Source organism: Chelonia mydas, chromosome 13 (assembly GCF_015237465.2).
Source record: "Chelonia mydas isolate rCheMyd1 chromosome 13, rCheMyd1.pri.v2, whole genome shotgun sequence".
In the NCBI taxonomy this organism is placed as follows: Eukaryota; Metazoa; Chordata; order Testudines; family Cheloniidae; genus Chelonia; species Chelonia mydas.
In genome coordinates, this window is record NC_051253.2 from 17,998,548 (window position 1) to 18,014,289 (window position 15,742).

Genomic DNA, 15,742 nt, shown 5'->3' on the forward strand with positions numbered 1-15,742 from the left:
CATTCCCTGTGCCGTATAAGGTCTTTTGGCCCTGACAAATGATAAATGAGAAAATTATAGGTTGCAGGAAAATGTAAATATCATTCTTTGTAAATCTGTCCCCTGGCAAGAGAGAAATGTTCCCTTCCAAGCAGTGAAGCGTTCATTATATTCTTTTCACATCAGTGAAGAATGCCCAGACTATTTTACATATTTATACATATCTTGATTTGCCTCTTACTTTCTTTTGAGCACTGCTGTTGTATTGGGATTTGTCTTGGTTTTGTTAAGCAAGTACTCCAGCAGTGCACTGCAGAAAGAAGTACCCTAGCTTCAATTAACTCCTTCCATAATCTTTTGAGCAATCCAAGGGTCATCTCATTATGTTTTTCTTATTAACAGTCATGAGTCATTCACCAAACATGCCATTAAAGAATTACACACTGGATTAAACTGGAAACTCACATTGTGGTTACTTTTCCATCAGATGACTATACATAACTACAAACTTATGTTGATAGACACCTTTATCATGAGGAAATTTAGTTAAGTCTAGCTCCATTAAGAAAAAGTCACTATAGCTCTTTCATTTGAAAGTGTAATGTCCAGACACTGATACATAGAATTTGCAATACCAGATCACAGCATTAATGCCTCAAATCTAGTGGTTCAAAGACACCAACATCATAGCATTCCTGCGGTAGCTGATTGTCTAGTGCTGTCCGTGGGCAGGGTTTTCTTTCTAACCTTTATAGTGATCACCTGACACCTTGAAGCATGACACAGTACTCCAGTTTAATGTCATTCAGCTCATTATAACTGCGGCTAATATTTGTGGTATTATCACATAATCAAGCATCAATTGTGATTTCTCTGACTTTTTTTTTTTTAATACCTGCAGTTTCAAAACAACTTGAGCTGAAACTTATAAATGAAACAAAGTGATTTCATTTATAAAGTTTTCAGATGACTTCAGATACTTTTGCCAAACTCTACAGGAAAAACTGTTTTATGCAAGCAAATTTTTCAGGACGTTAATCCCTAAAAAGGACCTTTAAAACAATTGACACACACATCTTGGAACAGCTGAGATACTTAACTTTGCATATTAGCTATGGGGCATATTTCTCTTCCCTTCCTCCAAAATAATTATCATTGCTAACAGCATCCCCATTGTAGTGAATGTAAAAGAGGGGAGAGAACCCTAATCTTTCCAAAAGGGTCCCATCAATTATATTGCCTAGAATGCCTGCCACTTCTGATCACGATGAGCACGCAGTCTTGATACTTGCTTATGTTAATCTTCTAGGATATAACTTTTAAGTAAGCCAGGCTTGTAGTATGCACAGTTATCATGATTGATCAAAAATAGGTAATAGTGTGCTTAACTAGGTATGGACTTGCACTATCTCATGTGGTTACCTGATCTGTGTGTGCAGTTTAGCAGGAATTCTAGATAAATAATGCTGCCCGCAACTTGTTTGAAAATGAGGAAATAGAATCATTTATCTGAGCAAGGGAACTAGGATCTTTTCTAAAAGTCCTATGAAATATTTAACTTCCAAACTGTCACTTCCTAGACTAAAGGTGGTAAGGGGCTGGAAAGGAACCTCAGTTTAATATCTCCTCTAATGGTGCAACACCAATCTCCTGGTGTGGCACTGTAGCATCAGTGCTGAATTAGAGTTAAAGGAACAGGGATGAAATCCTTGCCTAACTTAGGTCAATGGCAAAACTCTCTAGACTTTGATAGAGCAGGATTTCTCCTCAGGTGACCACCAAAAATCTAGCTCGAAGTTGAATTTACATATTCCTGTGCAAGAGTTAGGAGTGCTGTTAACGAAGCCAGATTGGCACTTCCGTAGTTGCTAACAAAACAGACTTTCTGCATGCATCTTGCATTGAAAATTCCTGATAGCATGACATTTTTAATTTAAAATTTACTGTGTTGTCTATAATTTTTAATCTTTGTCAGCATCAAAGCAGTTTAAGAAACAATAGTAATATATATTTGTGGCGCGGTTGCCAGGTCCTGTACATTTTGCAAATTGTGGACTAAATTACACCCTCTGTTACACTTGTGCAATCCAGTGACAGGCAATTCAGTTGCACTGGTATGATTGAAGGAAAAATTTAGCCCTTTATGTTGTGATTGCTTCAACACGTTTTAGAAATGCATCTATATCTGGGGTGGAACCAAATATCAGTTCTATGACTGCAACACAACAGTATTTAATAAGGGGAAGTGAAGAACAATGTATCCATTTAAATGTTTGAGACTATAAGTTACCGGAATTCAATTACAAGAGAGTCATTATGTTTACAGTAAAGTTATTCTTTCACTAGATTTCTGCAAATAACTCTTTGTATGACTGTTCCCTTGGAGTCATTTTTAATAAATACCTTTACCTGTGCTGGTTACATAATGATGTATAATTTAATTTATTCCCAGTTACAAGCATGAAAAGGGGTTTTACACTTTGAAATTGCATATGGTTTTTACTGAATGTGACATTTGAACCCATCCTGAGTTCCTCTGTCTCAGTTATAGCCATTTTTCTGAGAATGGCACTTCTAATTATTTTAATTCAAAGATGGAACTTTGGTGGTTATTTTTGTTGTTTTATAGCATTTTAGGAGGAGTGAAACTCTGGTGTTACTCCCTCCCTTTAATATGTATAAAGATAACTATTTTACAGAATTTCATGTAGATTATTCCCCTCTAAATTTTCCTTAATATTGCTATATTTAAAAAAAATATAAAAAAAATAGAAATCAAACTTCAGAAAAAAGTGCTTAAATCATACAGAGAACAGTAATTCTGTCTAATTCTGAGTTAGGTACTCTTAGAGAGGTTTATTTACCCATTATAATTTTAATATCAGAAATGTCTGAGCATCTAAAAATGTTAGTTGAATTCAATGTATTAGAAGGTTTTTTGTTTGCTTGGGTGTGTTTAAATGAGGTGCCGAAGAACTGAATTCTCAATTGGAAATTCCCCCTACCTTCCAAAGGGTGCTTTTTACCCTCATGTCATTTTTGTTGAATAAAGGAAATATGAGGGTGACTCATTTTCATATACTGCCAAAAACACAGTATAACATTCTCTGATAATAGATTGTACTGCATGGGCAGATTTTTTATTTATTTTATTAAAACATCCTGTTGTCACAACCTTAAAATAAGGTGATCAGTTTCTTAATTAATGATATTCTAATGTCTGATGATTGGGTGTCATGGTGGAAATTATCATTGTTTTCTTTGTCATCTGTGTGTTGAACTCTGCTTATGTGTCCGTGTCCGAGGCTGCTGGGAGCTGTAGTTTCTCTTGTCTTCACTTCTATTAACCTTTGTACATGAGCCTATCTACTCTCAGCAGCAACAGCTCTTTTCTTGAGTGTGCGCTTGCAATTGGTACAAGATGCTTATGGCTTGATAGGAGATGAGCGGCATCTCAAGATCTCTTCCTCGGGGCCTCATCTTAATACTCAATAAGAGTCTTGTCTGAATGCCAAGTAACTGGGAGTTTTGCCTGTGAGATGGAGACTGCTAGATGGAGTCCTGAAAAGTGAAGAAGAATATCATCATTGGTTTAATATAGCTAAAAGCTATATAAGGCTATGAAAAGAGCTAACTCTGGGATTTTTCATGGTCTTATTGCTGTTATGGTTAAAGTTAAGTGAGATCTTTCAACTCTAAACCGTTGCTATTTCCTTAATAATGGCAAAACCCCCTTTTTGGCTCTAATTTCCGTTTATCAAACGCTAGACAAACAGATTAATTGTAACGGATACAAAAAGATAGATGTAAAGCATAAACTATCATCTCTCCAAAGTTATTCTGACATTTATTTATTTATTCTAAATTTTGCGGAACGATTTAGCACACTAGAGTAACTTAAAAGTCCGTTGGCATTAAACGGTTATGCTGAAAAGATGCCTTATAGGCCTACTTTTAATACTGCTGTGGCATTTAACACACATTTATGGTTTTGCAGGTAGTGGTCCTTTCAAATACACTTTAGATCTTGGTGCGGGGAACCCCTTTTTTGTTTTATAAACATTAAGTAATTGGCATATCTAGACCACTCCTCTGACGCAGCTTGAAACAGGATACAACGTGCAGCAATAATCTGGGTTTTTTTTTAACCACACTTTATGGGAACAGCATCATCAACACGCAAAACCCCACACATTTACTGTAACTCTCCATGAACCTATTGCCTGGAAAAGTGCAGATCTGGGGAGAGGCTTGTGTTTGAAAAGACAACTGCAAAATTTCATAAAATAAACAACAAGAATGTTTAGATAAAACTCAAGATTTTTTTCATTATGCAAGTGCTGTACAAACATTAGCTAATCCATCTTCACAACAACTGTGGGAGCTAAATAAACATTTTTAGCTCTATTTTACAGATGGTGATTGAAGACACGGCGGCTAAGCCAAAATTTTTTCTAATGTGGCACCTAACTCTGTTTATAGGCCCCATTCTCCCTGTGGTGAAACCCATGTGGGTGGACCCTTACCACCCACTGGGTCCCATTGTTTTCAGTGTAGCTACAAATGGGTCTGTTCGCCTGTATGCATCTGATTGCAGGATAAGGGTCTAAGGCATATATGTAAAAGTGGCCTGATTTTTTCAGATGTGCTGAGCACTTCCAACTCCTGAAATTGATGGGATGCACAAATACTTTTATTGTTCCTGTGGGAGTTGCAGATGCTCAGCTCCTCTGAAAAATCAGGCAACCTTACAAGTCTGGAATCTGTGGCATATGCCTCTCTTAAGGGCACGGAAAGGTGCTAGTGTCAGAGCTGGAACTGAGACTCAAGCGTCCTAGTTGTCAGTATTGTGCTTGGACCACTGAAAACCATCCTCCGCAAGCTATCATTGAAGTTAGTGAGAGATGCAAGCGCTCATCACCTTTTGGGATATGGCAGTCTCTTCTTTTTTGAAGATCCCACTTTGATAACAATATGCAGATCTGCTGCCTCTCACTTCATCCCACGTTGCAAATTTGGGACACGCAAGTCTTGCATCTCTTTCATTCCTCCATAACATCTGTCCATGTCCCCATTCCCGGTGTGCTCATGGTTTGTTTTTTGTCTAGGGTGCCCCATACTTGTTGCTGTGCAGTGATTTCTTAAATAACATTAAGGCAGAAATTGCCTCTATTCATTTTAAACTTGCTTAAAATGTGAAACTGTAATGAACTTAAAATAAAATAATTAAAATAAAATCCTAAGTATGAAGTGGCCTGGAGTATAGCTTGTGGAAGAAGGGCCTATATTTATCCCTTTACAGAACCTTTGAGTGTTCAGTTTGGGGAGGGAGCTCACATAATACCTAATGACAGACAACAAAGGTTGCTATACAAAAAAGAGAAATCAATAGTATGGGGAATAGAGCTACTGGGGAATGTTATCAGGGAAGATGAAGAGAACTTGATACACTGTACTCAGATCTTAAAGATGGCAGCTGACGTCATAAAGGACCATAATAGAGACAGTCGGTCTTAAACATCCCATCTCTTTTTCTTTTCTTGTAAGGTTGCCGCTTACCAGCTAGCTATTTTGAGGATAACAATGGCATGATGTGGTGGATATTGACTTTCCAAGTAAGCTGTTCACTTCTCCCCCCGTCCCCATATATGTTTTCACTGTTCACAGTAGAATGTTTTGTATGAATCAATTTAGAGATATTACCAACTCTTCTGCTTTTCAAATAATGGCAGAATGAAAGAACTGTACAGAAAAAAATTATCTGATTTCATATTAAGAATTTACAAAATGGGATTGCTAAAAATAAGTTGCTTAATAACTGTTGGATATTTTCTACAAAACCAAACATATGCATGATGGCTTAATTAAAAGAAATCACTTGAACTTAGTAATAGTTGAATGCCTCTGTATGTCTTTATTTTTAAAACACATTAATACAAATAATGCTATTCTGTGAGCCATTTCTGCCTCACATATACCCATGTAATTCCCAGTTTGCCTTACTTGTGGTCCTGTGGGTTTATCTGCAGCAGAATTTTGGTCTATGTATCTCAAAAATCTCAAGTTTTCTTTAAGTTAAGTGAGTTGTGTTCAGGTGATTTTTTTTCTTATTATTCATATTTTAATTTGCATCAGTGGCCTTTAAATGGGGGGGATATGGTATAACATTACCTGTTTCTTTATATAATTTTCCTCTTCAGCCCAGTAATGCCAATGTGCTTTCCTGTTTTGCAAGGAGTGGAGATGGATATGGAGGTGGATATGTATATATTTTAGCATTTGCTAGATTAGCGAGGTAGTGTAATCCAATGGATAGAGCACTAGATTGGGAGTTAGGAGACTTCGGGTGAGATCTGGGCCCCATCAAAGTCAATAGAAAAACTCCTATTAATATAATCTGGGTGAAGGTTTCACTCCGTTCTGTTCCTTGTTTTGCCACTAAATCATGGGGTGTGACTGTCAATATATCGCTTAACATCTCTGTGCTTTATCTTAAAAATGGGAACAATGACCTTCACCATATTTGCAAACATAATGTATGTTTGTTATATATGATTTTTATTTATATATAAAAAATAGCATCAATACTAGATAGAAGCTTTTATAAGACCGTATTGTGTAGGCTTGATTATTTTGGGGATGATCTATAATGCTATTTTCACCCATCCTTGCATAGCCAGTCACAAGAATCCAGATTGATATTCAGATTTTCCTAGTAAAATTGCATCTCAGAATCTGTAGCTACCCTACAGCTGTGCCTGAAGACATTGTTCTGTAGTTTATCTTCACAATTAGTTTGAGAGTTGGTGCTAGATCACACCATCCTGCTATTCTCAGCCCTATCTCTATTGAACAGTCCTGTCCCTGGAGAGGTTTGTCTTTAGTCTGTCAGAAGATGCAAAGTGAATGCCCTGTAACAGTTCCAGGGAATGAGCAAAGTGATAGTTGGTTCTTTCCCCCTCTTTTTTTTGTACGGATTCTTATATCTTGGGTCTTTAGAAAGAACTACTCAACTTTTCAAATGCTAAATGGTCCAGAACTGAAAAGGAAGTGGTTAATACTGACTAATACAGAAGAGTTTAAGTGCAGATGAGCCCTGTTAGGTTTAACAGAACATGCTTAGAGTGCTTTGCTTTTAATGTTAAGAGGCACACAGCACTTGTTTATAGCATCCCGCTATTCACCTTCACCTGGAGATTACCTTTAAATTGATTAAAAACTACAGAACAGTGCTAATGTATTTCTAGACAGGGAAAATAAGTAGAATTATGGACATGCAGCACCATGTGATTTACTGTCCCCATTTTGTGATTATAAAAAATCTTGCATCTTGAAAATTAAAAATTGTGATAGAAAACCAAAAATATCAATGTCTATAACTCAAAGTGCAAAAAAGAGAGACATTGATAGTTCAGATTTTTTTTTAAGTAATAAGGCAGAAGTTGTAATTCTACAAATAGAGTACAACCCAAATGGGTCTATTGGGAATTATTCATGTATCAAGAGGAGATGACTCTCCCACTGACGTTTGTGGTAGTTCTACTCCAGGCTTCAACAGGAGCAGATCAGGTGCTGGATCCCCTAGTCTTTAGTGACAGACAAGAACCAATGATGCTTTCCTAGGATATTCAAAGCCTGCAGGGCCTTAAACATCCACTTCTTCCTATTTAGGAAACTAATTACTTCATTTCATAAAGGTTCAAGTCTCCAGTTTGGAAAAACAATTAAACAGGGGCTTAAGTCATACTGACATCAGTGGGACTTAAGCAGGTGCTTAAATACTTAGACGAATTGAAGTCTTACATTTTAAAACTTTGGCAGTTAGGTTGATTCTGCATTATGGCCTCCATTCAGTCAGGTACCTACCTTTAGCCATGTGAGTGGTCCCATTTACTTCAGTCAGCCTAAAGTTAGGCATATATTTTATTTCTTGCAGAGCATATATACATACTTACCTGTTTTGCATGTGTCTGTGTGCAAACGAGGTCTTGCATGGTCTTGCAGGTCTGCTCTTGGGTACGTCTTGCTTTGTGTATGCAGCTCCCTGGTTCTATGTGAATACGTTGGCTTCAGTTTTCAGCCAGGACTCACATAGTTTTGCAAGAAATTTGCACCTGCCTCCTCCACTCCCCCAAAAAGCATGTTGACGTATTGTGCCTTCATTTTATATGCCTGCAATACGTATTGAGTGAAATTCACTATTTTGCAGAGAGCCAGTACAATGCCTACATGACACATAAGTGTGCTAAATTTCACCATTGGCAGTTTTCTGCCTAAGTGCTAATATTATCTAACTACATGATTTGCTGGGAGGCTGGTTTTCTGAAAATGCAGGTGCAACTTGTGAGCTTGGAAAATTTGGACCTGAAACTTCTAAAGTGGAAGTCTCCACTTCCCTATGCTTTAAGCTTTGTATGATGAATAATCACATGTTCCTCTTTTTTTTTAATTCTTCCTGTCACTGGTATTTTAACTGAGACTTGTCTTGTGGGGGGGGGGGGGGGGTTTCACTGCCAGAAGCAGAGCTTGATGGAATGAGGAGAGACAGGCACCTGATTTTTGGGGAGATTCTAGTGTTTAAATATTTCTAAAATAATTACCACTAGATCAGATCCTCTGCTTTTTTTGTCCCATTTCTGCCACTCCTTGTGTTAACATAAGGCAGCAGATAAGGAGACCCCTAATATAGAAATATCCCTAGCATAGGTCTGGCATCACTAACCCAATACCAAACACCCCTCTTCCTTTTCCCCCTCCTTTCCCCCACCTCCACACTGGCAATCCAACCTAGGTGATGGTCTGGAATAGGCCGGGCTGTCTGTGGGATGGGGCCAGCATGCAGTCTGCTCTGGTGATGCTGACTCGTAGAGAGACCCCTGCTGGAGCTTAAGGCTGTGCTTCCTTGCATGGGGGTCAGTTTGGCCCAGACAGTCCCAGGATCAGGTAGATGGAAAGGAGGCATAAAAGCACCGCTCACACTATTCCTTCCCCAAATGTGTTCCTGGTGCACCTAGGGATCTACTCCTCATAATTTTTTTTACTGCTAGAAGTTGGATGCTACAACTGGAAGGTCCAATAGAGCAGTTAACGACAAGGTTGCAACTAGGATAGATATCGCAAAAGCTCTTTGGGTTTTCAGAGGGGGGAAAATGGCAATAATCTGCAATGAAATCTTCTGAGTTCACTGGTTGCTGCTGGATGCCCAACACCTCTAAAAATTGGGCCATTTATTTAGGTGCTTAAATGTGGATATAGGTGCTGAACTTCAGGCACATCAGTTTGAAAATGTTGGCTTTAACTTCATCTTTCTTTCCTCATATTTAAAATAGGAGTTGTTACAGATTGCCTCCTGCTCCAGGGTGCCACCTGATGTACTGGGGTACCACTGAGCCCACCTGTTCCATCACCCTGGGCTTCCTTACACTGTCCTGCTGAGCCAGGCCCTTAAGCATCCTCCAGCACACACATACAGGTAGGGACACACCCAGCCACAGTAAGACACAGACACAGACACTGAATCAGCTCTGCATGGGAAGACTCAGCTAGGGAACTGCTCAGCCCGCAAGTGCACACTCCCTCTGAGTGTAAACCCACAATTGTATTGTCTTGTGCTGCACAGAGAACTGTACAGTGTAAGCTTATAAAATTCTCCCCCTCCCTCAAGGTGGAGGAGGATGTGCACGGCTTTTTGCCCCCCAGTTATGATTTCCACAAACTGGTTTTAGAGAAGACAAAAACAAGTTAGATTTTAAGTGATTATAAGGTTTAGCAAACAGATCAAAGCCAATTACCCAGCAAACCAAACAAACACTCAAGCTAAGCTTAATACTAAAGAAACTGGTTACAAGTAGTAATTTCTCATCCTAAATGTTGTTTTAGGCAGATTGCAGAGTTTCTTGAAGGCAAACTGCTCTTGCTTGCAGCTCAAAACTCCAGGTATTTTTCATAGCCCAGGCACCTTCCCAGCTCAGACTCAGTCCTTCTCCCCCATTTGTCTTTGTTTCTTAGATGTTTCATTTCAGAGTAACAGCCGTGTTAGTCTGTATTCGCAAAAAGAAAAGGAGTACTTGTGGCACCCTAGAGACTAACCAATTTATTTGAGCATGAGCTTTCGTGAGCTACAGCTCACTTCATCGGATGCATACTGTGGAAATTGCAGAATATCATTATTAGATACACAGACACCATGAAACAATACCTCCTCCCACCCCACTCTCCTGCTGGTAATAGCTTATCTAAAGTGATCATCAAGATGGGCCATTTCCAGCACGAATCCAGGTTTTCTCACCCTCCGCCCTCCCACAGACAAACTCACTCTCTTGCTGGTAATAGCCCATCCAAAGTGACCGTCACTTTGGATGGGCTATTACCAGCAAGAGAGTGAGTTTGTCTGTGGGAGGGCGGAGGGTGAGAGAACCTGGATTTGTGCTGGAAATGGCCCATCTTGATGATCACTTTAGATAAGCTATTACCAGCAGGAGAGTGGGGTGGGAGGAGGTATTGTTTCATGGTGTCTGTGTATCTAATAATGATATTCTGCAATTTCCACAGTATGCATCCGATGAAGTGAGCTGTAGCTCACGAAAGCTCATGCTCAAATAAATTGGTTAGTCTCTAAGGTGCCACAAGTACTCCTTTTCTTTTTTAGATGTTTCGAGCAGTCATCCTGGGTGGGGATTCTGTGAAGAACGAATCCTGATTATCTCACTCCCCAGCCTTAAATAGAATTTACATGTGGCAGGAATCCTTTGTCTTTCAGTGTGATTCCAACCCCCCTCAGTGGAAAAATACTGGTATTCTATCATGGAGTCCAGTGCCAGGTGACATGATCACATGCCCCTGCAATGTCAAAGCAGCCATGAGTCAAAGGCCATCTGTAGCATCCCAGGAAGGTTGAAGAGTAGCATCTTCAGACTTATTGATTTGTCCCCAGCTAACCAGCCAGCCTGGTTACATTTTGTTTGGTGGGTGTTCGCCAGGTGCAAACGCTTTTGTAGTACAGATGAATAGTCAATATTCCTAACTTGAGATACAAAAATGATACATGCATACAAATAGGATAATCATATTCAGTAAATCATAACCTTTTCAATTATATCTCACATTACCCATCTTGCGTAAAATACATCTTAGATATGGTATAATCATATTATAACAATATTTCTATGAAGAATATGGGGAGTAGTGTCACAGGAGTAATTACTACTAACCTCCCAAGAGAGGGCAATGAGGCTTATTTAAGTAATGTTTATAAAGTATTCTGAAAATAAGCAATATAATTTCCTTAATACTCCTGTAAATGCCACTCTAAAAGAAATCTTTGAGTCGAAGTGACAGGTTAAATTCCATTGACTTAAAACTGAATTGCTCCAGATTTTCACTTGCATAACTAAAGGCAGAAATGATCCCCTTCTATCACTATAGCGAAGAAGCTAGCTAATCATTATGTAACAGATGATGTAATGTTATAATGGTTAATTATTAGACCCTCGTTTACATTCCTAAGGGTTTTTTTCCTATCAGAAATAATTGGCCATGCTAGCTTTTAACATGTGAGTGATAGGACAGGATCCAGGCTGAAAGAGCAAGTGAGGAGAATGATAGATCTCAGAGCTGAAGGAATGTTTTTAGTACATTCAGGAATTACCTGAAGAAAGAGATAACAATGGGCTGTGCATGTTGTTGCCTTCTAGAAATTAAAATTGTGAATTAACTTTTAATCTATTCAAAACCCAAAAGTATCTGTAGAATGCGGAAAGAAAATGGAGGCAAAGCAGAGATATGGAGGGTTCGGATTTCTGTTCTGTTACTGAAATCTGAAGTAATTTCACTGATGCTCTGTTGAGTTAGTCTGGATTTGCAGTGAGTACAGGTTCATGCCCTGGAATACCAGCATAGGGGAGACTTGATCATTTTATCTAATTTAGTAATTTGCCTAGAAGGCTTTGTTGTTTTCCACCCCTCCCTCCAGAAAAGGCAAAAATGTTTGTTTAACAATACATCATTCAAAGTTAAAGAAGTTCATTAGGAAGTAATAAAATAAGTCCACACCAGCTTTCCCAAACATTGGTACAAACGTCAATTTCCTATCCTATTGCCATAAAGTACAATATTAATTTGGCAATTCTTTAGCAGAGTTGAGTATATAGTTTTGTTGTGGGTAATTCTTATAGAAACTGACTCTGTTACTTTCTTCTTGCTCTCGCTTGGAATTCTTTGAGATTCCCAAACCACTCCCGTTCCCTTGTGGTTTATGGAAAGTTCCTGTTCGTGGAAAACCTTAAAGGGTGTACATCCTTCCCTGATGTATCTCTTAAAATTTTTCATTACACCAACATGCAACAGAACCATAGGAAAAGAAAAGAAGGGTCTCCTCTTTTCCTTTTATGTTGGTTCTATTAAAATAGAAATACTGCATGAATGGCTAAACTATCATTTATATTTCAGTAGTGCCCCAAAGCCCTGATTAGGCCTTGGGCCTTATTGTGCTAATTACTGTACTAACATTAAGGGAGACACGGTCCCATGTCATTAGGGGCTTACAATCCAGCCTGAGTTCATACTTGCAGCATTTTTGACCGATCATTATGGAAGGAGGGAGCATGGCTTGCAACTTTGCAATCAGGTTCAGGTGGTGTGCCTGATTTCTAAAAAGGGACTATGGATCAGCATGCATAGGAGCAACAGAATCACTCTGCAGACACGTAATTGGCTGGTGGGAGATAGGATACCAGGCCAACTACTGGAATAAGATCTGGATGCCAGGGTGTCGCTAAGCTCTCCCCCCCCCCCCCCCCCCACAGGGTACAGGATGCTCAAGACCTGTTGCATGTACCCACAAAGACTTTGGAGAAAGATGTGTGTGTAGTAAAGATGATTTAGTCAATATTCCTTTACAGGCCCAAAGAGGTTGGGGTGACACTCAGGACCACTGCCTCTCTGCCCAGACCCCTTCCACATCAGTGGCCCAAATAGCCAAGTGGGGCTTCTGTGGGATTGGAGAGAGAGTGAGTGTGTGAACCCTGATGCAAAGCCCAGTAACGTCAGTAAGAGTGCTTTATTGAATAGGCTTGAATCAGGCCCCTGTTTCTAAAACTGAAGCCCCGTACAACAAATTCCAGTATTTCACAATCTGACATGCATGTTCTGATTTTAATTTTCTTTATAGCATGATCCAGCCCTTGATTTTTCTCTACTTGAAAGTTTTTGTACTGTTTTAAAAGCTTTGGTGCCTATTTAGACATGTTATCTGCTTTATCTTTTTAAAGTAGATATTCAGCTGTACAAATAGCTGTGATGTATGTTCCTGGAATTGAATATCCTCTTACTTAAAATGTTATGTACACAGTAACTTGGTAAAATATATAAAATTTCTTAAATTAAATGAAGAGCGTGCCTGATTCAAAGCCCTTGTTTCACGCTGAATGTATTCTCAGGTTTGCTTCTATTTAAAAACCACTTTAACACAGATTCCTCTGGCAGTCTCTAAAAACAAATGCACTCAAAGTATTTCATCACTGACAACAGCAAAAATGTTTCAGAAATAAATTAATGTAATAGATTAAAAAGTAAAGGGATCATAGACGAGGATCATAGATTTAAAATTCCCTAGCTGCCCTTAAGAAGACCATAGCATCTTAAAAGTGGAAGAATGTAAAGTATAGTACTTTGTTTTTCACCACTTGTGTTGATGCATAAGGGCATTTTACACCCATTTTGTACACATATAAACAGTGACATGGGATGCCAGGCAGTGGAGAATTAGCCCCATATTGTTCTCTGTGAACGGTGTGCCATATCTTTTTTAAAATTCCTGATGAACAATTCCTAGGAGAAAAGAGTCCTGACCAAAATTCTGGAGAATGGTGGACTTTAGACAAGCTTGTAGCCAGTGAAATATCCAAATTCAGATGCTAATTTCTTCCTCTGTGACTGGCAGATCCCAGATGTGAATCCAACATATTTGGAAACCAGAAGGAACCTGCTTTTTATAAGAGCATGTTTGAGAGAGAGAGTCTACCAGTTTTTAGATTTTAAGTTTCCCTTTTTTTTTTCTTTGCATACGAGGGGGGGGGACAGGAAGAGCTCTGTCTCCCCTGAGCTGGTTTGTATTGCGTAAAATAAGCTTGTTAAATCCTAGCCAATTACGATGAAATGTCTGAGCATCTGTCAGCTTCCCAGAATAATTTTATTGTGTAATCCACCATTTCACTGTTCTGACTGGCTATAGAAGTCTGACTTCTTCATTAGAAGCAATCAGATGAATCATCTTTTACATAAGTCAAAAGTAAAATGAACGAGAAGTCATGTTTTTGTCTAAATTGGGTTTGAAACGTCCTGTCCATAAATTAAAGTAATATCTCTTGTTACCGTAAAACAAAGGCTAAGAGCCTCCTACTGTTAACAGCTAAAGGAGTTACTCCCTTAGTTGCATGAGCTTTTGGTCCCAGATTCACTTTCTTCTGATTAATCTTGGCAAGAGCTGTTACAATTTCACTTACAGTAGTCTTAAGAAAAGGAATTGTTCATAGTAAAATACAAGAGTTTCCATGTTGCCTTTATATTTTGTGATAATCCTCCCAAGTTTTCTTTATATAAAGTTGTCAGAGTTAAAATTTAGATCTTTGAAAAAGATGCCAGCAATTGTTTGAGAGTTGATATTGCTTTACGATGAACTGGACTAACTTCAGATGTACTTTAAATGAGTTCCACTAAATTGTGTCCCATTTACACTAGATATAAATTTGGCCCATTATCTCTTACATGGAACTTAATCATTAGACGTTTTAGTAACCAGGTTTTAGTTAAATCAGTGCATGGGTTGATATCTTTAGTACAGAAATGTAGAATATGCAGTCGTTTTGGACAGAATCAAAATTATTTCACGCGCAGCATGGTTCACTGCAAGTTCATCTGATACATTAACATTTGGGCTTTGAATTGTGTTTAAACCTCTTCACTCAGCTTTGATCTTTTGTAGCACTTTGTCTTTCATTGTTGATAAGCTTTTCAACTTTGCCACAGAATGGCATGCCAAGGAGTGACAAAAACCCAGGGAATTGGCTATAACATTACTTACTCTGTGGCTATTCAGCCAAGACAGGAAAAGCTACCCATTCATGCCATAATGTTTCACTAAAAATGGTGGAGTTGGCTATATTGTACATTCTACTGACTGTAAACTACACTATCAGTTTTTATTTGCCATATAATGACCATGACCAGCAGTGGCTTCAAAACTTTTTATGTTTCTGGGCTCTTTCAGTATGCATGTTCTGTTTGACTTGGGCCAAAATTTGATCAAATTCAAGATGATGTCAAAACTCCCCTTGACACTGATACCAACATTTGGCCTACAATGGCCTATTGTTAGAAAGGAAAGCATATGTCTGCTCTACATTCTCCGTGGGAAATAACTTGTCATATTTTGCTTATTTCTGATACTAGTCTACTCCAAGGTGGACTGGCTAGGAAATTCAAATGTAAAAACAGAATCAGAACCACAGAAGATGGGGGAAAATACTTATCTAGTAGTGAGTCTACGCCCCTTCAAAACAAGCTGTTGTCCATCAAAAGAGGATCTATTCAATCCCCTGTCTTCCTTTACTGCCTCTGTACCATACTGTGTGTGTGCGAGAGAGAGAGAGAAATTGGCATCGGAGGGGGGGAGGGTTTCCATGTTCATTGACTTTCATGGATTTCATAGAGTTTAAGAACAAAAGGGACCATTAGATCATCTGGTCTGACTTCTTTGGTATTACAG

The 15,742-nt window shown here is 38.7% G+C and overlaps 1 protein-coding gene across 7 annotated transcripts in view; it reads left to right on the forward strand.

The window, feature by feature from the left end:
* SULF2 (sulfatase 2) overlaps positions 1 to 15,742 on the forward strand; it is a 235,256-nt gene that overhangs the window by 11,448 nt on the left and 208,066 nt on the right. Inside the window, exon 2 of one of the 7 annotated variants that reach the window (XM_043526699.1) lies at positions 5,527 to 5,594. The exons of the other annotated variants lie outside the window; for them this stretch is intronic. Coding sequence (XP_043382634.1) covers positions 5,568 to 5,594 — 27 coding nt within the window. The 5' untranslated portion in view covers positions 5,527 to 5,567. The remainder of the gene's footprint in view (positions 1 to 5,526; positions 5,595 to 15,742) is intronic. 7 annotated transcript variants of the gene reach the window in all.